Source organism: Microtus oregoni, unplaced genomic scaffold, assembly GCF_018167655.1.
Source record: "Microtus oregoni isolate MIOR12 unplaced genomic scaffold, Mior012 000086F_ref0000336, whole genome shotgun sequence".
Lineage (NCBI taxonomy): Eukaryota > Metazoa > Chordata > Mammalia > Rodentia > Cricetidae > Microtus > Microtus oregoni.
Genome location: NW_024544552.1, coordinates 873,151 through 900,372, shown reverse-complemented (window position 1 = coordinate 900,372; position 27,222 = coordinate 873,151). Strand labels below are relative to the sequence as shown.

The 27,222-nt window shown below is 39.0% G+C and overlaps 1 protein-coding gene across 1 annotated transcript in view; it reads left to right on the top strand.

Annotated features, from left to right (window-relative positions):
* Nucleotides 1-27,222, top strand: part of Fmn2 (formin 2) — a 298,401-nt gene that overhangs the window by 109,926 nt on the left and 161,253 nt on the right. The window contains exon 7 of the mRNA XM_041643559.1: nucleotides 10,534-10,621. Within this exon, the coding sequence (XP_041499493.1) occupies nucleotides 10,534-10,621 (88 nt within the window). The remainder of the gene's footprint in view (nucleotides 1-10,533; nucleotides 10,622-27,222) is intronic.

The window sequence follows — 27,222 nt, the reverse complement described above, 5'->3', positions numbered from 1 at the left end:
ATATTAGTGTGCTATCTTGTTGATCTTAAATTATGGGAATGTTGCATATGGGTTACTGGCTGTCTTTCACAAGAAAACAAACTGGAATATATGGACCAAAGACATATGTCCAGAGTTCCATAGTTAATCATCTAGATAAAGGCCTGTCTCAAAATCCTGATATCTCCCTCTAAATAGATGAACTCACTAAAGATCCTGAGATTGAGAACTGGTTACTGCATTTTAAATACCTAAAGATCGCTTGTTCAGTTGGGTGTTACTATTTGCAATTTGCTCCTGTTCTTCTTTGAGGCTTGTCATTAGCATGCCTATCGATGCTCTCATGTGCTGTATACCGCTGGCACACTATGCCGTGCTCAAATGTCTATGTGAAGAACAGTGGTCTTCATGCTCTGTAATTTTGCTCTGGAATTCAGCTTTACCTCATCTCTGTGGTTGACTGTTTTTATCTTACCCCACTCTCTGAAGTATTTGCCTTATTGGATCTGTCTACTTATCCCCTAATCTAATACCCAGTTTCCAGAGAGGCTATCATGTGCCGTCTCAGAAGAAAGAAGCATTCTCCCTTAGCTAGTTTTGGAGAACAAAACTCTTGTTTGGGCTTTACATTTAAATTATAAACAAATTATTTAGTTTCTGCTTAAAATTTCTGATCTCAGTAGTTATAAGAAACTGCATAAAACTTTAAATTATCTGGATATTTCATGTTGAGATCATTGTAATTATCTTTGTTTCATGTAATACACACAAATAAATCATTTTTAAAAAGTATTCTGAGTGAACAGCATACATAATTGTAGGTATAATCAAGTAATTATTTAAATATGGTTTAAGTTAGTTAATATAGTTCATATCATATTTCCATCACATATTAGGAAGGTTGCAAAATGACAGAGGTGATTTGTAGTTCATGACTTGAGTTTAGTGGTAGGATAGCTGCCTATATATACCCAAAGGATGCTCAGTCATCCCACAAGAACATTTGCTCAACCATGTTCATGGCATTATTTGCAATAGCCAGAATATTGAAGCAACATAGATGCCCCTCAACTAAAGAATGGATGAGGAAAATGTGATACATTTATACAGTGGAGTACTACACAGGAGAAAAAAATAATGACATCTTAAAATTTGAAGGCAATGTAGTAATAAGGGCGAGGGGCTGCGTCCCCAGCACCCCGGCTGCCTGGCTAGCTTATGCCCGAAATAACAACACACAAACTGTATTCATTTAATCACTGCTTGGCCCATTTCTATCTAGCCTCTTCTAGGCTAACTCTCGCACCTGGACTAGCCCATTTCTAATATTCTATGTAGCACAGCTAGGTGCGCTTACCGGGAAGATTCTAGCCTATGTCCATCCTGGGTCAGAGCTTCATCGCGTGCATCTGCCTGGGAGCTGGGAGCATGGCGTCTCTCTGAGGCGTCTGCTCCCGAGAGGAGAGCCATGGAGTCTGAGCTCACTTCCTTTTCCTCCCAGCATTCTGTTCTGTTTACTCCTCCCACCTATCTTCTAACCAATGAGGGCCAAGCAGTTTCTTTTTATTTAACCAATGACCTTCCTCCATCAAGGCAAGTGGATGGAACTAGAAAAAAACCATACGGACTGAGATTACCCAGACCCAGAAAGACAAATATGGGCTTACTCATAAGTCGATTTTAGACATAAAACCAAGAATAACTCACCCACAGTTCACAACCCTAGAGAATCTAGACAATAAAGAGGAGCCCAAGATGGACATACATGGATCTGCCTAGGAAGGAGAAAAAGACAAGATCTCCTGAGTAAATTGGAAGTGTGGGGGGCAGTCGTGGAGGGTGGAGGGGAAAGGGAAGGAATAAACAGGAGTGGGGAAAAATGTATTGCTCAATTAAAAACAATAAAATATTAAAAAAGAATAGCTGCCTACCATTCATTAACTATTGACTTTTCAATAGTTAAAAATTCTGTATTAGCACCATATATGGAATTTTTAGAAAACTGCATATTCTATGAGAAAGTGACTCGACATCAGAAATGGGAAACTTTTTTTTTTTAACTTAAAGGATCAGTAATATATAGCTCAGTGCTAGAACATTTGCTTAACAAGGATTAAATCCCTGGGGCATGAAATAAAAAACAAAAACAAAAAATGGTACATAGGTATGGTTTGATGTCTAACAAAAACCAGAAACCATTTTTTCTAAGGTTTTGGGAGGACTTCTAGCATGGGTATACTATTTAAGACAAGATCACCTGCTTCCCTATTCCTTAATGCCTATAATTTATCAGTCATCTTTCTGAGTATTGAAGTGAATAATATGGCATAGTTTTCCTATCTGGCAGTATATACATTTATGGAGAACGCCCCAGAAATTACTGTGGCATGTGCATGTTCTAGTGGGAGAATATAAGATCCTATGAGAGAAAAGAAGTTCTTAAGTCAGCCCTTACGAGTGGTTTGAGAGGCTGGGAATGTGTAGTAAAAGAATCTTAGATGAATAAAGCTTCATCTTTCCTACCCAGTGAGTATTTCATTTGTCCATTATCCCGATGTAAAATAAAGCAGAGGCACAAGGGAGCACAGAAGACCTCGCACAGGGTACTTACAGGGTGAAGGCAGTGCAAGGTCTTCATCTGGGCTCAGAACTGGGATCCTTGGGGCTGCACATCTGGGGGCCATGAGGTGGAGACTCTAGTGACAGACTAGAGGGATGGAGAAGGATTCATCAGTGGAGTCCGATGTATGGCTGGCTGTGACCCATGAGGAAGAATGAGTCAAATGCCCCCACTGGGATGACTGGGGATGTCGGATGGCTGACTGATATGTGTGGATGGTGAGAAAGAGCTGATTTGGCAAAGGACGTTTGTTTTTACTTCCTGTTGACATCTGTTAATTCACCCCAGTGTAGGCATTGCCTGTTGCACAATGTCTGGTCTGGTGTTTAGTAGATAATATTGCCTTGGGTCCTTTGTGATAGAGGAGAAGTCTGGGCAGCAAATATCTCAGCCATTTCATTACTTCAGCCTCGCAATGGAGTGTGATGGAGAAGATGGCCAACTCTCAGTTTTGTTTTTGAGCCTGAGAGAATAGCCCCGAAACTGAGAGCAACACACTACTCTCTTCAGAAGCTGCAATTTCTTATAGAGTCATCCAGTTTGGATGTTAAATGTTTCCTAAAGGTACCAGTGTTGGTTTGGTACACCAGGAAGTGCTGTTGAGAGGTTAGGGGAACTTTAACAGGTGGGAGGGCACAGTGGGATTTCTTCAAGTCATGTGGGACATGCTTTTGACGGGAATGCTTCTCTCCATTTCTTTTGTCTTCTTATCGTGAAAGAAGTGGTTCTCCAGAGCTAAAAGTGATAAAACTAGTCAGCTACGGTTGGAAATCTATGAAGCAGTATAGCATAATAAATCTTTTCTAAGTTTATCACCTTGGGTATTTGTTATAGGGAGTCAAAGCTAACTCATACTCCTTGCAATCTATTGTCCAAAATGTATTCTCGGGGCTATACCATGTTGTCAAATAGGCTATGAATAATGTAATGTTAGCTGGGCAGCCATGATGTCCAGTTTAAATGTCAAAGTTGTATGGCTGTAAGATAAAAGTTTTATAAGATAGTCTTAAATTTGACAACTGCCTTATAGTCCTTTATTCTGTAAAATGAACCTACTTAAAATTTGGTCATGTTGAATTGAAAGAAGAAAGACATCTAAATAGAAGGTTCTAGAAGATATTGACCAAGAATATTTTGCTAGGTAGAAGATTACATATAGTTGGCATCATTAAAAAGGCCTTAAACTGGAGGAAAAAAACTCAACAATAACAACAGAGCAGGAGACAATTGGTTATCAAGATCACAACTTGTATGGGAGCAACTATAGAAGAAAGAATCAGTACAGTGCAGTAACTAGCAAAAGAATCTCAGAAGTGTGTATGGGTTTGCAGCTCAGTGGTAGAGCCTTGTATGTACAAGGTCCTGGGTTCAATTCCATAGTACAGCAAAAAGGAAACAAACCCTCAAGGAACTACTTATGAAGGCAGGATGAAAATGGGTAGGATAGTGTTTGAGAAATGGGTAAAATTTAAGAGCAAAAAATGAAAGGTGACTGGGATCAGGGAGAGCAAGACCAGGAAAGACTGTGGAACACAACAAAAAGTTTTAGCCAACATCAATATCATGCCCTTATTAGGCTTCCCCCAGAGCATCCACTGAGGAATGTGTTCTGTTACAGAAGAAAAATGTAGGGGAGGTTTTATTGAAATTGAGGACATACACTCTGGGTCATGGTTACGTCTGAGGGTGGCTTTATACACTCTACTATTTCTGTGCTAAAACTGACACTAAAATACCAGGGTGTGATGGCTATACACAGCGAAAGAAATTATGTTAATTTCTGTAAATAGGTTGCTTGTGTGGGTTTTATAGTTGGCGAGTAATGCTACCCTCATTTAATTAATGCAAGTACACAAACCGAATAAAAGGCCAAAGGATTTGAATATGGGGTGTTTGTATTCTCTGGGGCATTGTGGTGAATCTGAAAGTAGAAGTTTTTAAAACTGAATGATGAGCTGGGATTCTGGCTTCTTGGCGCACCGTCTCTCTAAGTATGTTTCTGACTTGGGAATGACTGTGCTGTCTAACAGGACAGAGGTGTAACATGTAGTTCCTTTATGGATCCAGCGCTGAGAACTGCTCAGTGGCAGGACCTTAGGCTTTACACTTAATATGTTTGTTGAATATCTGATCCTTATGCCCCCACCTTGCAAGTCCTGCTTTATCTTACATTTTTTTAATTCAATTGGAGACAGAGACAGAAAGAGAAGAAGGAGGAGGAGGGAGAGTGGGAGGGAGGGATAGACAGATGGACGAAGGAGAGGAGATGGAGATACTGATGAGATAACTAGGTTCTGGTTAAGAGTAAATGTGTCTAATCATTTTTATGAACTTGTTAGGTCTTCTTAAACCAGTACTGCCATATATATATATAGAATTCAAGCCATGTATGTAATTTGGAATTTTCTAGCAGGCACACTTTAAAATTTATCAGAAAGACATGAAATTAAGTTGAAGGTATTATATAGGATTCAGGGTTAAAATCTTGTCTTTTGAACATGCAGTCCACATAAAATCACCGAGATCATTGATATTTCCCTTAAAAGAGAAACAAAGCTCAGGATCTTTTAGGTCTGTGCATATTTCCCGTGCCTGGCCAGCCACATGTGGCTCATTGTTCTGTATTAGTTACTGTGGTTTTAGAGACTTGGAGCCTGTTGCTCTCTTTCTGCTAGTGCTGGTTGCAGTTTGTTGCATGCAGGTCTCCCATTAGGGTATTGTATTAAGGATTTCTCTTTTGTTTTGATGGCAAGAGACACTGGGCACTGGCCTTAATAGGCACACATAGTATATTAATATCATGCTGTTTTAAAGTCTCAAGCACTGTTTGGAGCTAAAGCAAGTAAGTAGGGAGTAAATATTTTTTCCCTTGTGTTTTTAACAGAGTACTAGGCTTTCAAAGCCTCTTCCTACTTATATTTAAAATGACTTGGCTTGGCATGCACTAGGCTCTAGGTATGATTCTAAGACAATAGAAATGAAATAGAACTGGTGGGCAGAGACATGAAGGGTAATGTTCAGGCATAATCACCCTATGTCAGACTGCCCTGGCCACTTTATAGACTGCCGGGTGGAGTGAATGAAATATTCACCACCCAAAACGTCTCATTTTGGCTTTTGTCTTGTGCAAATGTGTGCTTAAATTTAACGGGATACCTATTGATTTAATTAGTGTATAATTCCCTCAAATTCTTCTTAATAGAAATTTCTATATCTAAGTATTCAGCTAGGTGATGAGGATTTGACAAAACAGTAAAATCAATTTTTAATGATCTTCATGAAAATTTGTGAACATTTTTTCCATTAGCTTGACTACTCTATTATCATATATAAGAAAACTGTATATAGGTAGTGGAAACAGACCACCATTATCTGCTGAATTAACAAGGGTTGAGAAATACCAGGCTAACTACAAGACAAACCAATTATATTTTTCTTTTTTATATGGGTCAAACTCACGAAACAGGAATGAGAAGTCTAAGCTCAACTGTATAGTGTGGGAACCACAGAGAGAGAGAGCAAACCCTGGGCTACCTGGTGTTCTCTGGGTACCCAAAAGGTCACGCCCTAACTTGGTCCCACCTCTTACAGTTCATTGGCTGACAGAGATTTTCCATCAGTTATCTACTTGATGCCACAGACATTCAGACCAACATTACTTAATGCTTTTTTTAAACCCATTTCTAGCCATGCAGCCTAGTTTGGCTATAGTAGGGTCCCACAATTATTGTCTGGAGCCATGTTGTGGGGAGCTTTGGTTATGTTCTCTTCCATGGCCGGATATTGTACCTAGACAACGCGTGCTCATTACTGCTATTATAAAATGCCAGAGAAATAATGTAAGTAGGAAAAAAAAGGAAACATTTACAACTCCCAGAAGACTTCTCCCAGTTCATATGTATCTAATTTTTGTTTTATTTGTTTGTTACAAGAGCAGAAGGGAAGAACAATAAATTTTTTTGCAAAATTAAATGCAATCGTGAATGTGTCTGTTTTCTCCCTAATTACAGTATTTAAATTAATACCTCAGTTGATTGAGTGAACCCATTTAAGATAAAAGATGCCAAAATTTCTTTGTGTTGTATGTTCAGCTTCTCACAATTGTCCCTTACTGTAATATGTGAAGCTCCTTGTGAGACACATTGCTGAGTGTAGCCGCCGGGTCCACCACAGATTTCTGAAGCTTCTCCTGCTGCTCCTATTGTTTTTCTGGGTGAAATGTTGGCTCTAAAGAACTGCAGTTGTTGTCTAGATTGTATAGGGTGGAAACAAGAGAACTTCTCAACATCATCTTCTGTGCTTCACAGCATTGGCGTCCCCTAGCAGCTTGCGTAGACTCAGGAATCAGCTTGTTTTCCAGAATCCAGATAATTCAGTGCAATTAAAGGGTGGGGCACACTGCTTTCTTTCGTAGAGTCCGTGCTGATGATCCCTACAGCCTCCTGTCTACCAGGGAAGTCTTTAAGAAACCTGTTGCTGTAAGTGAATTAACTAGATCTAATATGACTAGGAAACCAAGACAATCCTTTTAAAACTCTGATTATGTGTCCAAATACTGTGGATTTCAAATGTGTTAATTCTGTGCTTTTGACTTTTTGCCTATGAGTCCTTGGGTCATCTGACTGTGTTGTCTCTCCACTGTAACTTTGGTTACAGCATTCTGGGAATATGCTAGTTTGAGAACGTTGGGTTCTTGTTACCCAGGGTGTCGGCTAAAGAAGGATAGAAGAATTGATTTATAATACAGAAGTTGACTTTAAAATACGGATGGTCTGCAGCCTTTATCCTTTGAGAGTTCTGTCTTCTTTTGAATGTGTTTCCTACTGGATGGTGTTAAATCCTTCTTTATATTGTCTTATGTATAGGAATATAAATTACAACGTGGAATTGAGTGTTTCTGAAATAAACTAGGAAGGCCAAGTTGCAGGAAAGAACTGTGGAGCTTCCAGTATGACCTTTATAGAGACCGTCACCTAAACACGCGCCACTCAGGTTCAAAAAGTAAAGGTGAAAGGTCAAGAAACAACAAACAGATTTCAACCATTGTAGAAGGGTTCTTAGACATAGGGAAGGAGGGTGAATGAGAAGGATGAGACTTTTCAGTGATGCTAAAGTCTTTTAGGGGATGTTCAAAATGGTGATGATGTTCCTACTTTCCTTGAAAGCGGGTTTTTGTTATAGCTCAGGAGCTTGTTTGTAAACTTTGTGGTGGTAATCATAACCACTGTGTAAGGAAGATGGTTGAGAAACACTGAACCAGACCTGAGGAGTCAATCACAGACTTTTTGCTTTAGTTTATGTACCTAAAATGCCCTTCTCCTATAACCATATTGATGACTACCTTAATTGTCATCATAGAACCTTCATCCAGTATTTGATGAAAGCAGATACAGAGATCCACAGCTAAGCACTGGAACAAACTACTCCTGGAGTCCAGCCATAGAGAGGAAGGAGCAATGTTACAAGCAAAGAGGGCAAGATTGTGACTTGGGAAACCCACAATTCAGCTGACCTGAGCTAGTGGGACTGGCAGCCGGGGAATCTGCATAAGACCAAACTAGACCTTCTTGATGTAGGATGTCCTTCTGTATATATATTGCTTTTATTGGTTAAAGAATAAAGCTGCTTTGACCTATGGCAGGGCAGAATATAGCCAGGCTGGAAGAGATATATATATAGAGAGAGAGTAGGCAGAGTCAAGGAGATGCCATGTAGCTGCTGAAGGAGGCAGACACCATGTAGCTGCCCAAGAAGCGAGAAGTAACAAACCATGAAACCTCATGGTAAAATACAAAATAGTAGAAATAGGTTAACTTAAGAAATAAGAGCTAGCTAGAAAGATGCCTAAGCCATTGGAGAAACAGTGATGAGATACCTTGCTCAGCCTAGATACAATTGGAGGGGGCGGGGCTGGTCCTGTCTCAAGTAATATGACAGACTTTGTTGACGCCCCATGGAGCCCTCACCCTCTCTGAGAAGTGAATGGGAGTGGGGTGCGGAGAAGATGGGAAAGAAGGAAGGCAGGAGGGAGAGGGAACTGGGATTGGTATGTAAATTAAGATTGTTTTAAAAATAAAAAAAGAAGTAAACACTGGCACTAAGATGGAGGGCACAACTTCAGAAGACACAGGATTGCCCTTGACTGACTTGATTCCTGCCCATTATGTTGTACAAGCAGAAGCGAGGGAAAGGTCTAAATTGATACCTAGCTTTTACCTTTGGTAGATGGATGATGGATGGTGGGACACTTATTCCAAGATCCAAAGAAAAGAAGGAGATATTGGCTGGACATTTGGGATCTGAATCCTAGGAGTCTGGTTAGACATGTCAGATAGACACCTATGTGGGTAACGTTATAGGAGATAACGTTTAGGAAAGTAGGAAACTGCTGAATGAATGAGGGGTAGATGCCATGGGAGAGAAATTGCAGATTGGAAAGAATGAAGCACAGAGAACAGAACTGAGGCTCATGTTGAAATTTAAGGCAAAATCGTAATTATCTGACTTCAAAAGGAAGAATTGTCAGAACCATGATGAGGAGAGGAGCTAAGGACATGAGCAACATGTTAACACCCCTGGGAAGTAAAATGACACACAAATTCAAGTGTCCCGTTGCACCCATTGCAAGAAAGTGGTAGGAAATTTAACAGAAGTAGCATAAGTAAGGCCAGATTCCCTGCCCCTGATCTTAGAGATTGCTGTTCATCAGAATATAACCTACTTCCAGACACTGCATTTTTAACTTCTTAGTTCTGAAGGAGACAATGTTACTGAGTCTACTGAAGTAATTAATAATCATTTGAAACCAGTTTTTTGTATGTTCAATCTAATAAACTATTATAAGAATGAAGTCAATAATAAACTCCTATGCCATTGTTCTTCCCCAGAGACCACAGTATCTCTTGTGGGGGGTATCATCCCCCATATTGGAAGCTTTTCATAAGGTTGGGTTTTCTGGCATTATGCTATTTTAATGCCCATCCCCATTCCTGCCAGGAGGCCAAGAGTGCTGCTTTTGCTTTGATGAATATTATTTATGCAGTAGACTTGTAATAATCAGATCAGTTGTCTCTGATTTTTTTATTAGTTTCTTGACTGACCCAACTTAAACCAAAAGAAAGACAAGGTCACAAGATATAAGAGCTTAGGAGGCAGCAACTGATTCTGGTATTTTAACTGTAATCACTTTTCTTTCCCCTCACTATTTCCCTTAACAGATTTAAAAGAGAACAGGAGAGTTAAATAGACTTTGCGGCAATAAAAATTTCCTAAGCAGGAAATATTGGTAGTATGGTTTGCTGGAGAATGTGGCTCAAGCATGGCTACACTCTAATAGTTTGCCCGCCTCTATTGTGGGAGACTTGACTGGTGTCTGCACACGGATTCTCTCAGACTTTCTAAACAGCCAGACTCGGGGCCAGGCCAATGTGTTCCTTCCAATATGATACTCGTTGTCTTCTATTAATTAGTTGGAAAATCGTCCAACAAATGCTGATCAAATGTAGAGTGAAAGAAACTATCAGCAAAATAAGGACCACCCACAAGACCCTACTACCTAATGGAGCACATTTTCTATGTTATAGAAGAGATCTGATCTGCAGACTTTCTGTATATAGTTTTATTTTGCCCTTGTAAACCAGTCTTCCAAAGTTTCATCTTGAAAACTTCTCAGGTAGTATATGATGAAAGGTGTAATGTTATTCTTCAGGAAACTAGACTAATATCCTAGAACCCCAGCAGTTTGACTTCGAGGCTGATGGTGAATTTTCAGAAGAAAATGGCGGATTTTATTGGTTTGGTCTAGAAGAACCCCAAAGCAGTAACAAATGGTGTTAAGCGTTGCTCTTTAGTGGCTCTTCGTGTAGGGTTTTAAAATGTGGCTAAACATATTAGGGTTTAAATTAATGTTTCTCCTTTTCCTTTTCCTTGAGCAGGTTGTCAAGTTGCTTAGCAACAAACGATCACAAGCAGTAGGAATTCTAATGTCTAGTCTTCATTTAGATATGAAAGACATACAACATGGTAAGTATAAAAAATTTAAATGAAGTTACTTAATACTCACATTTGGGCTAAATTTTGTGATGTTTGCTAGAAAGTTCTACTCATGCTGTTAGTATATTTCCTTTAGCACTATATATAACATGTTTTTTTTTATCCTGCTAGGTTTCTATTAATATCATTTCCTGCCTGTTCTATACCGTGTTTAAGCTCCAATTTTCACATGATGTTTCTATTCTGTTTTTTTGTGATAATATAAAAGCATAGACAGGTTAGCTTTTAAACTAAAGAATGTGTTCCTTATGGTTCTAGAAGTTGCAGGGTGAAGATCAGGACCCCAGCACAGTTAGGCTTTGGTGAGGGCCCTTTCTGGGGCTTCAGAGAGTCATTTTCTGCTTGTGTCTTGCTTGTGGTAGAAAGAAGCCAGTGCACTCTCATTTGAGTTTTGTTCATGAAGAAACAAATCTCATTCCTGAGGGCTCCACTCTTAAGGTCTTATTAAGCTCAAAGACCCTTACTCCTAATTCCGAGACATGTCCAGGGCCGGGGGTGGGGATTGGGATTGCAACACCCAAAGAGTGGGGTTTCAGTTTGCTGCAATTCAACTCACTTCATTGCTATAAAAATGTACATTTTGGATCATACAAGGTGCGAGTCCTGTTAGCGCTGTAACTACTTAGATCGTATCTGAATGCCACCATGCAAAAGCTACTAGCAAATACAAATGTGAGCCAGATAGTGGGTCTCCTAACCATTAAAACTATCCAGAGAAGAAGGGCCCCCGAGAGAAGCTTTAGTTGAGTCTTGACTCTTGGGTGCTTGATGGATAAGTCCAAAATTCTAAACCAGACCAGTGCCTCCCAGTATGAGAGTCACAGATGTGCTTGTTGCATTTGCCCTTCTGAGGATGTTCTTGGGATTAGGAATGGCAATTAGGAGATAAATTGCTGTGTTTGGTGATGAACTGAAAACAGGTGTTTCATAAAGACTGAATGGCCATTTGCTCACTGAGATGTATTTAAAACATTTGATGGAATACAGGGCTTGTTCTTTTAGGTCCTCATGGTCCAAGATTCCAAGATGCTGAAAGAGTAAAGCAACTTAATTATGCATATGACTTTATGACTTTCTGGTAGAAAACTGGTCATTCTTTTCCTGGGCATTTGAAGCAACTATAGCATAAACCCCAGGGTCTTCTACCATAGAGAGATAGAATTGCTTTGTTTATTTATGTACATGTTTATTTTATTATTTGTGTGTGTGTGTGTGTGTGTGTGTACATGCACATCTGCCTGTGGAGGCCAGAAGAGGGCATCAAATCCTTTGAAGTTAGAGTTAAAGACACATATGAGCCACCTGACCTAGGTTATGGGATCCAAACTCAGGTTTTAATGATAGAGCAGTGAGCATGCTCAACCACTGAATTCCCTTTTCTAATGATCAACAGAGGGGATTTCAAATTATGTTTGCAGATTTGCATTGTGGATTGTGATGTCCAGAAATGTAGAAGAAACTACTTCTTTTATGTTGTTTTAGCATACATTTTATTGGGCTTATGAAATAATTTGGAATTTGGGTGATTTGTAACGTTTTCTAAATGGCTTTGGTGTCAGTATTGTAACACATTTTGCCTTATACTTTACAAGTATCCCTATGCCATCGCTTCCTATCATATATAAGCTGAGAGATGGTCCAGAGATGACTAGGAGAATTAAAGAGAAGTATTCTGAATCTCCCTTGTGCTGCCCAGAGCCTTTGAATAGATTTAAAGCAGATTGAGTTATTCAAAGGAATGCCAATTTACCTATTAAAAAAATATGGTTTCAAGTATAACACAGAGCTTATAAATCTTGAAAATGGTTAGTGGCTTTCTAGTTTCCCCATTTGTGAATGCGGATTCTGTTTGTTAGTCCTAAAATATCATGGGGCATAAGTCATAAATAGCACTAGCGTGGCATGCCCTGTCAATTGATGAGTAACTCTTAATCAGAATTTTAGTTTTTATTAAATTGTTTTGATGGAGAGGAGGCTTCCTTGGGCTGAGACATTTGGGGTAATAGTCACAGAAAAGAATGCTAAGGCTGGCGCCAGCAGCACTTGGTGTTTCTGAAGCTGGCAGATGTAGCCCAGTTAAGTCATAGAATGAAATCTGAAAATAATGATATGGTCTTTTCCTTCAGTCAAATATTCAGCTCGGGTTGAGCTAATAATGAGAACCTTATGAACAAAGGAGTCTGCCTGACATCTGTGTCTGTGGTACAGCCAGCGAGAGTTCATTGAAAATTTGCTTGCTTAACATGCAATTCGAACAATAACATGGCGTGAACGTCAGTAGTTGACGGGTCACACAGAATTATGCATAAGCTTTATCCTATTAGGTTGTGAAGGGAGTGTTTGAGTCCCGTCGGAACCCTGCATACACATTCTCTGAAATCTTGGCTGCCTTCACATCTGGACAGGGAAGAAAACATACCTGTTTGTCTGCTTCGCTGGGCTCTAGCTAGGGTGGGATCTCTCAAGGTCCTGCACTATACTTCGCTTCTAGGATATACCTCCACTACAGAAATCTATGGAAATGTAATCATGACTGATTTTGGATATGAAAGTGACTACAAAATTTATCCGGATCTTCAGTCTAATATTATAGAAAAAAAAAAAGACATCTTTGCAGGCTTGTTTTGGTGCTCGTTGTTTTTCATGTTATGTGACTTATTAGTGGAGCAGATTGGACTTGATCTCAAGTCTCTTCATCAGGCAGGGCTGCACTTTTCCATCAGATTTGTCGCTACCCCAGATTGGATTTTTCCTGCTGTCAACGCTAGTATCTCTAAGGTGAAGTGCACAGTACTGTTTTCAAGGTTATCCTAAACTGTCAGAATGGACATTTTCTGGGATGGCATGCTACGGAGCCACCTTGCCCATTCAGATTCTACTTTCACCTACAGACCAAGTTAGAAGTTGTGGGATAGACTCACCACTACAAAAAGCATCTTATAACTTTTATATACAGAATAATATCCGGGCCTGCCTCATCTCACTTATATTGACTAGAACTGTCCCCCCCCCCCATTTCAAAACATTAGAAAATCTAGAGTTGATTTTGCTTTGCTTGTGATTCTAATTTCAATGCCTTGTTAAAGTGACAAGAGTAAGGTTGGTGTCTAGAAGTCAAGGTTTAATTATAATCATAAAACACACACACATGCATACACAAATACGTGTGAAAAATAATAACCTTAGATACAAATATAAAATGGGAATAAAATGGAAACATCATTCTGCTACCAGATCCAACTAAATCAGGCTTCAGAGCTAATTTTCTTCCCATAATGCTGATAAATATTTAATAAATGTTTATTGAACAAGAATAAAACCATTTAAATGCACTTTGTAAACAATGGGGTTGCCTAACTTGTCCTTCTGACCTTTGATGAAAGATTTATCCTCCACAGATACAAGACTCACAGAGGGAGAGTCTTTGACCTTTTAATCTGCACCAGACATTTAGAAATCAAACCCAGGCTATATCTGGATCCTAAAGCCAGGCAACATCCTTAAATACCCAGGTTATAGCACTTAGGAGATTCTAGACTCTAGAAGCAAGGAGTATAGGTAGAATATTCTAAGAGATTTTGGCTAATCAATGTATTTTGAAAAACTATTTTTTTCAAAAATATATTTTTCTTACCAGTAAAAACCAATTGTAGAAATTAGCATGCTAATTTTTGTGAAACATTTTGTGTGGGCTCTGTGCTTTGGTATTTTGAAGTGTTAATCTAGATGGAACTAGCTGAGCTTGTGTTAGCTGGGACCAGGGGTGCACTTTTCTTACATTGTGCTGTGCAACCAACCATTCCCTAAGACATGGACTTTTAATGTAGGACAATGACTGTTCCTAGAATTGAAGCTTGAACTGACTCAAAATATTTTCATATTCCCTCTGCAAAGTTTGGATAGATGTAGATATTAGAGCAGGGAAACCCAAATATATACTTATTGGCTCTAACCATAGAAATAACGTCAGTATCCTGCAGGGATGATGAACCCAAGGTATTAATAGTCTTGGTTCCTTCTGACATTGAATGTGTGCCATTTTAAGTGAACTGAGTAGACCTGTCAGCAATAAATTTTAGATTATGTCCTTTCTGAATGAGATTTCTATCTTGTTTAAACCTGAGTAATAAAAAGCATTAAATAATAATGATGTAAACTACCAAGCCTTCTTTAACAACAGAAATAATATTGATTGAGACTGTTTATTTTTTCATGGACATTTTTAAGTGCATACCTGTGCTTGTATGTGTGCATATGAGTTCAGGTATCTTTAGATGAGAGAATATTTTATATTCCCTGGAACTGGAATTACAAATGGTTGTGAGCCACCCAGTGTGAGTGCTAAGTTCTTTGTTGAGCCATCTGTTTTGTTTTGGTTTTAATCTTAGGGCCTAAGATTTATTGAATACTTTGATACAGTGTGTGAGATATATTGTGTATATAGTGGTATATTATTTGTATTTTGATAAATAAATCTTGCCTGAAGATCAGAAGCAAAGCTAAAGCCACTAGAGGTCAGGCAATGCTGACACACATCTTTAATTCCAGAATTTGGGAGACAGAGGCAGATGGATCTCTGTGAGTTCAAGGCTACCCTGGGCTACAATGAACAATGCAGAAACAAATCCAGGTGGTGGTGGCTTACAACTTTGATTCCAGTACTGGGGTGTCACATGACTGTAATCCCAGAATTATAAATACAAAATGGGAGGGGTGAGAGGCTTAGTTTGCTTAGTTTTAAGCCACCCAGCCTTGGTAGACAGAAAACTTCTCTAGTAACTTGACCACTTTGCATTTCTGGCTTTCGAGTTGAACCCCAATTTCTGTTTCTGGGTTTTTAATTATTCATGCTACAAGGGTATATACGTATATATGTGTATGTTCATGTTCACACACACATATTGTAGAGAGAAATATTATTGATAAGAAGGTTAGATATACACTTTACTTACATAAAATAATATATTTTACTACATAGTTAAGACTGGCCTTCAGCTTCTCATCCTTCTTCCTCAACCTGCAGTGTTAGGATTGCACAGGTGTGTCACTATACCTGATAGTTGTGTGTGTGTGTTTGTGTGCATACACATGTACGTGGGAGTACAGGCATGAATATATCGTGGAATACATGTAGACGTCAGGAGACACCTTTCATAATTTGATTCAGTTATGATGATCTAACCCAGGTTATCAAGACTGTGTGGCTTGTACTGTTACGTCCTGAGGCATTTTGCTGGCCTCAGTTGTGTTTATGTTCTAAGAGTGTTGCTGGTCACCCAATTTTCCTAGTTATTGATTTTAAGAAAATAAAATTATGATTTTTCACATTTGTGAATTACATGAGGAAAAATTTGAAAAAAAAGGAAGAAAAAAGAAGTTTTCTTGTCTTGCGTGGATCCAAGTGTAGATAATTCAAATACTTACTGAAAGAGCCATCGTGGGTGGTGCGTTTTAAGGTTAAATATCTCCCAGCGGCTCACATATTTGAACACTTACTCTCCAGCTACCTTAGCTGTTTGGGGTGGTTACAGGCTCTTTAAGAGGAGGAGCCTCAGTGGACTGGGTGGGGAGGTGTAAGACTGGGTAGTTAGCTACCACTTCCTGTTCCCTGTCTGCTTCCTGAGTGCAGATGCAATATGAGCAACCATCCCCCTTCTTCGGCTGCCTTGCTTCTCCTACCACACCCGCTTCCCTGGATTTTCTGCAGTGATGGACTAGACCCCTCTGAAACTATAAACCCTTTTTCCTTTACTTGCTATGGTCAGGTAAGCCAGTGAATGAACTTACTAGTGAGGGAAAGCAAACTCTAAGTACTGATACTGAGTATAGCACGTACCAGTGGCTCTTCCCCAAGTTTCTAATTGCTCAGGGATCATAGAAGAATTAAATGGCTGACCGGTGTCTAGTCCTTGTATCTTTCAGTTTTCCCATTTTAAAGTTCATAGAGTACCTTTTTCACTTCTCAGCACCACTACTTCCATGGATTTTTTTAATACCCTTTCAGGTGTCAGGTAACAGTGACTAGAGAACAGGTTGTGGGGCCCAGAGCCTAAATTTTGTTATAGACGCCTTGTTTTTGCCAGATTCATATGTTGAAGCCCAATCTCATTGTGATGGTGCTCAGAGGTCATGACCTTTATTAGTTCATGAAGATGAGACCCCTGTTACAAAACCCCCGCCCTTCAAAAGAGTAGAGAGAGCAATGCGCATTTCATCTTCCTCCCTCCCTCTTGCCTCCTCCCCCAACCCCTTCTCTATGACACAGCAAGTGAATACAAATAAACAGCTGTCTATTGGCTACAAGCTGTAAATGAGTCCATACCTTTAACACCATTGGTGCCTTATAGCATGGTTAGTCTTGAACTCGGCGTATACTGTCTTGACCTCCCTTCTGAGTGATGGGATTACAGCTGTGCTGCCCCATGCTGATGCATGTGGTGCTGGGAACTGAACCCAGGGCTTCCCCGAAACAGGATTTTGTCAATTGAGTTACTTATTCCACCTCTCTCAGGACCTAGGTGTTGGACTTCCCATCCTGTAGAAGGGTGACAAAATAATTTTCTTCGATGTAAGCCACTGAGTCACAGGCAATGACAGCCTAAGCTGACTGAAATGGATTTGAATTCTAGTTCTCCCACTATCTGGCAAGTAGAGTAAACCTGGGAAAAACCATGTCATATTCTGATGCTCAGTTTACTCTTTATTATAAACCGCCCCAGATTTTTTATTTATCAACACATAGCACTTCCCATGTTAAACACTGAATTCCATTCCATCCTTCTGCCCGTCTTAAGAAATGACATACATTTGTAGATCTTGAATGTGTTTGAAACAGAGACACCCCTCTCCCCAAATCACCAATAGGAGACAAAGTGTAGGCTTTTCTTTCTTGATTATGCCCAGTAATTTTTCCTGCAAACTTTTGCTGTGGACCTGAGGCAGGAGTAACACACAAAAGCTGTTCCTTCTCACAGAGTTTGGGAGTAAGAGGAGCAAGAGGGAGGAACTGGAAATTGCAATTCCAGGGGATCATGTCTGAGTCCTGTTATTTGTAGCCAGGGTTAGAGAAATGCTGAATTTAGCATGTGGTCATCCCCATTTGTGTTTTCTGAATGAAGATAAATATGAGAATTATTTACATCAGTGGCTTTTAGGAGTTGAGCACAGCTGTATCTTTGGATGGTGTTTTATCTCTAAGGAGAGCAGTTTGTTTTGGAAACTTGAAAGGCCGAAGGCTCCCATAATTGTGTGGTTTCTTAAACATTGTCTCCATGCTGTGTGAGTCAGCCGCACTTCACATGCCTAGTTCTTGGCTCTGGGTGGCACGTGAAGGGAGCAGTCACTGGCTTTGTTGGGCAGTGAATTCTAGGGTGGGCTGAGAGACTAGACTCTCTAAGTAGTGACACAGACAGACACTTTTGTTCATTCCTGTGACGTTTGATTTTTCCTGGTAGTCACTGTGACTTCAAGTTATGAGTAAAATACACCAGAACGCTTTCTTTAAAAACACAAAAAAATTCTGGAAGGGCCCTTTCTGAACCCCTGGAGCTCAGAAGGTTGTCATTATGGTGACATTCACGTGTGTTTAGGTAACCCACACATGGAGCCATTCCTGTACCCTGCTGGGCAGCCACTGAATCATGTTCTTCATGCAGAACTTTCTATAAACAAGTTGTAGATTATAAACTCCAGGTCTTTTTTTCATGCAGATTGTAGTTTCATTCTCAGAAACAAGGGTTATTTTTTTTCACTTGCCTATTAATTACCAAAAGAAAGTTCATCCATAATCATTTGTTTATTTTTGTATGTAATGCTCTCAAAAAATTAGAGTCAGTGTGGGTAATGTTGTATTTTCCCACCATGTTTTCCAGTGTTTGGCTGCTTTATGAAACTGAAGTTTACAAGGCTTTGCTTAGGCATTGCTTCATGCCTCCTCCCCTTCTTTTTCTAACCTTGAAGTGTTTTGCTCATATGGGATATAGGATTTTAAGACCTGCTTATTATATTTATCAAGACATTAAAATCATAGTAAATGTGGACGGATAGTGGAGTGAAGGTTTTCACTGAAACACGAGACTGTTAGAAATAGAAATTTGAGAAGAGGTGGGCTGCACGGAGCCCCGAGGATCTTTTTTTTTTTTTTTAATCAATTGTAACCGTGTCGTGAATGGAGAAAAAGACACGTGAGATAGTATACTTTCATTAAAACCAACTTTCAGAAATTCAATATCAGAATATGCCTTAATTTAAAATAAAGTTCATTACTAAGAGTTATTTTTTACAAAAAGAAAGGCCTCGTATATCATATTAAGTTACACATAGATCATTATGTCCAGGGAAAATAGTTATTGTTACGTCTTTTCTTACAAGCTCAGCAAAATCCCTGAGATGAATTTTTTACATTTTTTATGGCACTCTGAGATTTGGACTTGATTATGCTTTTATGGACAGAAGCAACATAAAACTTGGGATTTGCTAAGCTGCGAACCTGTATTCTTTCTCTTCGCTTCACTTCCTATATGACTTATGTATCATGTATTTGCTTGCTTGTTTTTTCTGTACCATAGACTTTTTGTATGTGAACCTGAGCTCAGAGCCTTATGGCAGGTTAGGACACTGACGTCCCTATAATGCTTCATTGGTCGCTAAAATCATGGGGTGATGGCAGAATGCACTGGACCGGGAAGGGCATGTGTGGAGGGAAAGCTCAGATCTGAGTGCCGAGCGGAGTGAGAACATGGGATTCATATTCGCTTGACTCCTGAGCCACTGTTTATGAAGGAGTGCTTGTCACAGAAACAATCCTTTTGAATAATCCTTGAGGAAAGGTGGGGTTTGGATCGTTATTTTGTGTAACTCCGTGTTTGAGAGCATTACAAAAATAAATGTGACTGGAGACTCAGGTCGCCTTTGTATGTGGAAACTGGCTTCTTCGATGTTCTCTGTACAAGTACTTCTTCAAAGTGAACAGGCTTGCAGGGCGTCTTGACTCTCCCACCCCATAATCGATATCGCTAGAGGTGAGGGACAATAGAGTGATATTGTGTTCTACCTTTTCTCTACCAAGCCAACCATGTCCTAGTCTTACAAGGTGAATTCTAGAAATACAACCACAGTGCTTCCCTGACACTCAGGGAGCAGACACCAGATTAAATTGGGAAGACGTCACAGTGATGTAATGGCATGTTACCTTGTAGCAGGACTGTGGTGATAGTATGTATGGCTTATGCTGATAATGGCCTTGCATCTTCTTCTCCATGATATATGATCTTTACTTTCCCAGCGGTGTTTTTAAACCAAATACAGAGTATGCATTCCAATATTAATTAATTAAGGTGATGGGCTGCTTGCAAGCATTCTACAGAGTTTAGGTTTTAATTAGACTATTGTAGGCACACAACTAAAAAGATAAATTATGTAGAAAGACCCACCATAACCATGATTCTGAGGTCCCTTTATGACTTTTGTCACTTTTGTGATGGACAGCAGAAGAATCGTGTGCCCCCATGCTTGAACTACTGGAGCACAATAATAGAATAATATTCCTCTAAAAGGAAATGGGAGTATCTAAGAGTATATTTTGATAGCTTTGTTAGTGACAATATGAAATCTTTATGAATTAGAATTTATGAATGGGGAGAAATGCTGAAAGAGGCTCTCTCTCTCTCTCTCTCTCTCTCTGTTACGGTTTCAAATGTAAAGATAACCAGTTTCTGATAATAATTGTCAATATCCACCATTACTGTGTAGGCTAGCAACTGCTCTGTGATGTAGGTAATTTATTTCTCTTCCTAAAAGTCTAGGCAGATGTGCACAGGGTCCCAAATCAGCAAGCAGTGGAGCTGGACTCTAGGCTGGAGAAATTCTAGATCCTGTCCTGGGCTCTGAGCTTAGGCTGTCTTTCTGAGAATTCTCAACTTAGTGATTGTATCAAAGGCTTAAGCTGGAAAAAATGGTGCATGGTTGTTGTCCCTCCATCGTTCTTAATTGGAAAGCCATGGTATTCTGCTAAAGGCAACTGCAGTAGCTGATTGTAGAACCCCAGTGTTGGACTTGAGTGAGCATTTACAGTGTGGGTGTGAGAGGAACTGGGGGGATAAGGAGACAGGGCAGAGATTAAGACAGAGAAAGAAAGGCGCTAATGTGCACATTGTATATATAATGGTCACTTGATAGACCGCTCGAAAGACTGACTAAACATTGCTTTATTAACACAGACTACCAGGTCATCTGTCTACAGTTTCATGACTGTAGTTACACTCCAGTGTGATTTTCCCTATGCTGAAGCTGCAGAGAAGAAAGTTTTTGAGCATGGCAGACATGTGTACCAATTCCTAGGATGAGGCAGAAAGATTATACAAGCCAGAGGTTAGGGAGGACTTCTGCGACACTGTCTTCTGGGTATATCAAGTCTATTGTACTTATGAACTCTCCATGACTGTGCTTAGCTATACAAGACCTACAGAAGATCTAGCCATGCTGAAACCCTCCCTAAATGGGGACAGGCTCACAAAATACCAAGGTTAAGGAACCTTGGCAGATAAACATTGCTGAGGTAGGGAGAGTCAGTTTTCTTCACAGAGGTAGCCCTGTTATATTGCTTACACTCTGGTGGATTGTTCTACACTCATGCACATAAGGATAGCACTGATTAGACTCAGTGGACTATGAAGACAAAATGTCAATTTGGTAGAGGCTCTGGGCAGGAGGAATCTGGAAGGAGATGGAAAGGAATTTCAGACACTGATGGTATCAAGATACATTGTATATAGGTGTGAATTATCTAGGAGAGATGTTTTTTAAAATGTGTAACAGACTTTTATTACTTTAGTGAATATTAAGGTGCTTTATTATTTTTGGACTGGATAGATTTTCTCTTATAACAAAAGAAGATATAGGCATTGGGGACCAATAGTTTATTCGTTCCTACTTCTTTTTTTCCTTCACTCTAGTATTCCATCACTTCCACTCCTTTCTCCTTACTATACACCACACAACCAAGACTCACCTAATGCATGGTGCTACCATTGTGATGTTCTTCGCAAGAGCATGGGATCAGCAAGGTTGAATTGACCCTCAGAGGCCACGAAATAAAGAGATCCTTCCTCTGCTGCTCCATTGAGTATTTTGTTAACTTCTGTGCAAAGCAGCTAATCACTATTAGGCAGCTCTTAAGATTATCATAGTCTTATGTGTTTTGGAAAAGCAGCCAAAGAGTACAAGTTAGGTGGATTCACCTCTAGTAGACAGCGAAAAAATTACCACACATGTCTGGTTTTAGCCCTGCACGTCTTAGTTTCATATTGACAATTCTCAGCTGTTTCCTTTGCTTTCTTATGTTTTGCTATGTGTCTTAAAATTTGCAATGACTGTATTCCTTAATTCCTTTTCTTCCCTCAATGTATCTGCCAAACTAAAATATAAATGCTAAAACTTACTTACACCACTCCTTAGGGGACAATTTGGGTGAATTATGTTGAAATTTTTGTCTCTAAAACTTTAATTATTGTGTCCCTAATGCAAGTTTTCTGCTTATAACTTCCTTCAAAGTTAGATGACTTTATATAGAATTGGACTGAAATATATGGATATTAACAGTGTATAGTTATTTGGGTATAACACATATCATATATTTCTTGGGCAATATAGATATTTACTTTTGAAAGAAAATTTAATACTTTTACTTCATAAAAGCCTATGTCAGAAAACGGGAGCAAAAATGTGATCCGAGAGGTGGGGTCCTATTTTCAGGGGAACTCACTGAGCCTACTTTTACAAGAGTGTAAATGTTTACCTAAGCAAGAAGGTGAAGCCTGTTATGCCCAATAAAGGACATTGTGCAGTGCTCCTTTACAGAAAACATTCAGCAGACAGTGGGTATTTTACACAAAGTCCAGTGCGTTGTCTGAAGCAATTTACTCATCTATACACTATGCTTAAAATAAACACTACCTGGGAACTTGCCAGCCTGTTTTTTTCTACCTCTTATTCCACACCCTAGATTTTGTCACCTGCCAAAGTCAAATATGTCTTATCTAAACAGTTGAGATAAGCATGGAGTCAAAGCCACTATGGTCAAATCAACAAACCTCTCCAAAAACAGGAATGAAATACAATATCACCAAATTAAACAGTCTACAATGGCAATCATGTTTGCGTTTGGAGATTTTATTCGGAAAGGATTACAGCCTTAGTATCCATTTTTTTCCCCCAGCCTAGACAAGAAGGCGGCATTCTGACTCAAACAAAATGCGTTTGTTCTCCAGTAGTTTAACTTGTACAGTGCTTAGGAGCAGGGCCTACAGATATATACAGCCTACCGACTTAATCAGAAATGCACATCCTTACCCGCATGTAAGCAAATCTGCTTGGCACATACCAGTCTTGAGTTGTGTATCACATTAATTTCTTTCTTTCTAATCACAAAGTCTGTAGCTTTAGACTTTAGACTAAAACATTTAGAATTCCAGCCCTACCATAATAAAATTCCCTAGGAAGAAAAGATAGGTTAAATGAAGGTGAATTTCAAAAATTTTAAACTCACAAAAATGTACTTCCTTTTAAGGAGCATGCCATTTTAATTGTTAAGAAGTTCTGAAGTCTGCAAGGGGTAGGACTACATGAATTCTGCAAAGAGAGTGACTACATGAAGTCTGCAAGGGGTGGGGTTGTGCCTGGCACCTTCGCCACTCTATCTTCAGGGTTAGGAAGACTCTCCAGCTCAGATTTTGGACTCTGAACATTTGTAGCATATATGAATGGTTGGTGTTTTCAGAAAGCTGTACCATCTTTGTGGGCGAATGCAGCTGCTTTGTAATAATTGCATCCTTTGCTGATCTGGAAAGGATGCTTCTGGAATGACCATCATTCTTTAGGGAAATGATCCTTTTAACATCCTACTGTTTCAGCTACAGTTCTGTTTTCATAGTGACGCAAGGGCATGGGGCGTTGCAGCATCATCATTGTGTGGAGGAGCTTTTCAGGTGTTACCAGTGATGATGCATTTCTGACCGTGGATATTTTTGTATACATCCGGCTAACTTCAAATCGGTTCATTTCCCCATAGTTCTCCATGTGCAAAACAGTTGGTTAGCTTGGATGGATGTGTGTGCTTGATTCTAGCATGCTGTCATTCTAAATGGAAATGTGAAATACACACTCCTATTTTTTTTTAACATATATTTTGTTTCACAGGAACAAGTATATTTTTGGTTTTATTTTTTGAGACAGGATTTCTCTGTGAAATAGTCCTGGCTGTCCTAGAACTCTCTTTGTAGATGAAGCTGGCCTCTAACTCACTGAGGTCTGCCTGCCTCTGCCTCCTGAGTGCTGGGACTAAAGGCATGCATCACCACCACCCAGCTCTACCACTGCCTAGGTGATACATAGATATTTTAAGGAGATTTATTTATTTATTTATTTATTTATTTATTTATTTATTTATTAAAGATTTCTGTCTCCTCTCCGTCACCGCCTCCCATTTTCCTCCCCCTATCAACTCCCCCTCTCTCATCAGCTTTTAAGGAGTTTTTAAACTGACCATATGAAGTAATGAGTCTCATATTGACATTTTTATGAAGTCTTTTTGTCAGTCCTCTGCTTTGTCACCTTCCCACTCTTTCTGGCCCAGTCTTCCCTCCAGTAGTCCACTTCTACTTTCCCATCAAACTTTTGATGTTTGAGGACTGATTATGGAAAACTGCTCCTCACAATAGAGCTGTTATCTTTACTCTTAATGACAACGTGGCCACCTATGAACCCATTTCCCTTACGAAACAGCTGAGGCCCAAAGAGCCCACAAATCCCTGCAGGGAACACGGAGCTAGTTAATTGCAGACTCGTGTTTTCCATCCAGGTCTGTGTGGGTTTCAGAGCATAGATATAAGTCTCAGATAATTTGGAGGAGGCGGTAACATTTGATTGATTTTAGTATATTGAAACATTGTATTGAGCATAATTGTGGACTTGAATGAGAAGAACACTATTAAGAGATAGGACCTTACAGATATCAGGGACAGAGTGCTTTTATGTGAAATCCAAAATCAAGGGCCTTGGTTGATCCTCCATTTCTCAGAGATAGGCTTTACACATTTCAAGATGACGTGAACCATTCAAGAGCGTGTATATGTGAGTATGTAAGGAATGCCAAGCCAAATGTCTGGTAAGATGCCAGTAGGGTGGCTGAGGAATAATGTTTCCCAGGGGTAGATGGAGAATTTACCTCAAAGTTACATCTGCATATTTCCTTCATTTGCTGCAGCCTTTATTTTTCTCTGCACACTCGTATGTGTATGTGACTGTGTGTGTGAGTGTGCACACACGCATGTGAGCATTCACGTGTGTCGATGTGTGTGTGTGTGGAGGTCACAGGTCAACATCGGGAATATTCCTCAGTTACTGTGACCCAGCTACCATGTGTCAGAGATAACCTGTATGTCAATGTCTATTACAGCATTCTCCACAGTAGCCAAGTAATAGAACTCATATAGGTCTCTAAAACCAAGGAATAGATAAAAAGTAAGTCTATAGCCAATTATGTGTAATTTCAGGAAAATGGGTATAACTGGAAGCAATCCTCTTGAGTGATTATGTGACAAACATATGTTTTCCCTCATTTGTTGCTCTTCAACTGCAAATAGCTATATAAAACCATGGATGTTTATATAAGGAAACTCTAGAGAAACGAAAGTAGAACGAAGATAGGAGGGACAAGAAAGGGCACAAAGGAGGAGAAGAGGGAAAAATATGTTCAACATACAATATACACAGAGATGAAAATTTTTTTTAATTAAATTGACAATTACATAGAGACATATCCCTGTGTCCCTAGTCTCTCCAGGACTTTTGTCAGGAAGGAATGTTGAATTTTTTTCAAAGCCTTTCTCTGCATCTCATGAGATAGATGATCATGTGGTTTCTGATTTTTCTTCTATTTATGTGGTGGATTATGTATGTCAAACCATTTCTGCATCTCTGGGATAAAACCAATCATCATGATGGAAAGCCTTTTGATGACTGAATTTATTTGCAAGTATTTCACTGACTAGTTCTGCATCTGTATTCATCAGAGATATTGGCCTGTCTCTGAGTATTTGTGTGGTTTTGGTATTGGTGTATTATTACCATTTTTAAAGAATTTGAAAAATTACTGCTTCTATATCACTAGATGTTATAAGTCTATTTAAATTACTTGCTTCATTAGTTTAATTTCAGTGGGTCATGCGTATTTAGACATTCATTCCTTTCTTTTAGGATTTCCAGGTTGTTGGAATGCAGAATTGTAAAATGTGACCTGCTTCTCCGAATTTCCTGTGCTCTTTGTACTATCTCCCCTTCCATCTCTGATTTTGTTAATTTGGATCACTTCTTCTTCTTGCTCGTTGGCAAAAGATTTATCAATCTTCATAATTTTAAAATTAATAATTACAGAAAATGATGAATATTTTAAAAGGACAAATGTGTCCTTGCGTTGTACTTGAATATGAATGACTTTGTTATGTTTTCAGCTTGAAATCTTATACTAAATTTAATATTAATATTTCCTTTGTAGTTTCCCATAAATCTCTCACTATGTCACCAAAGAAATACAAAAGTTTCTAGCATATTACTCACTGATAAATTACAAAATTACTGAGGTTAGATTCTCTTAGATTATCCTTAGACTAAACTATAAAACTGAAGGATAAAACTCTATACATGAATTAGCCATTTTTATTGCTTTATGTGTTTTGTTATATATTACCTCAACAAATAGTATGAATTAATATCTTGATTTTAGTAATTTGTGCTGTTTGGTGTAATTTAATAATAAGGAAACATGGCTGAAAATCTTACTCTCAATTTTATATAGGAACACTAATTTTTAAATTGAGACAGGGGATTAATATTAGAGTGGAAATATCATATTCTACTTGGTGCAACATTTGTTGGTGAATTTGGGCTCTGTTCCCAGAACTGTTATATTACCTTGGTTAGATTTTTCATCCATCCTGTGCTTCAATTTCCACTTTTCTTTCTTAATTCTTTCTTGGGACTTTTGCCAGTATCAACTAGTAGATGTGTACTTTATGTTCTAAGGGGGAGAGACATAGTAAATTGCCTCAGTTATCAAAATAAATATATCAAAATTGTGATTATCCACGCTGTGATTTTCTCCTGGAAATCTTTAATCCCCTGAGTGCCTCTGCAGTGGCTCTTTGGCACAAATGCCTGTGTCAATTTTGCCTCGTTTCAGTCTAAAAAGTTTGTGGGAAGCAGAGTGGATTTAATGAATTTATAATGAATACACCCAACTCAAACTATACTACAACATTCTGCATCCCTTACCCATGCACCAAATCAATCAGGGAACACATTCTTGAGTAATGATGACCTATTCTGTCTACGATCGTCTCTATAAACACCTAACCAAACCTTCACCAGATAGTTTGGTTAAGCTTGCATGCATGAATAGTTATTGACATGAAGCTAGGACACAGTGATTCAAGGAATCATCTGCTGACCTTTCTAGCAGTACACAGGAAAAAAAATCAAATTTATTTAGTTGAACTGTGAAAGACCCATTTATACTT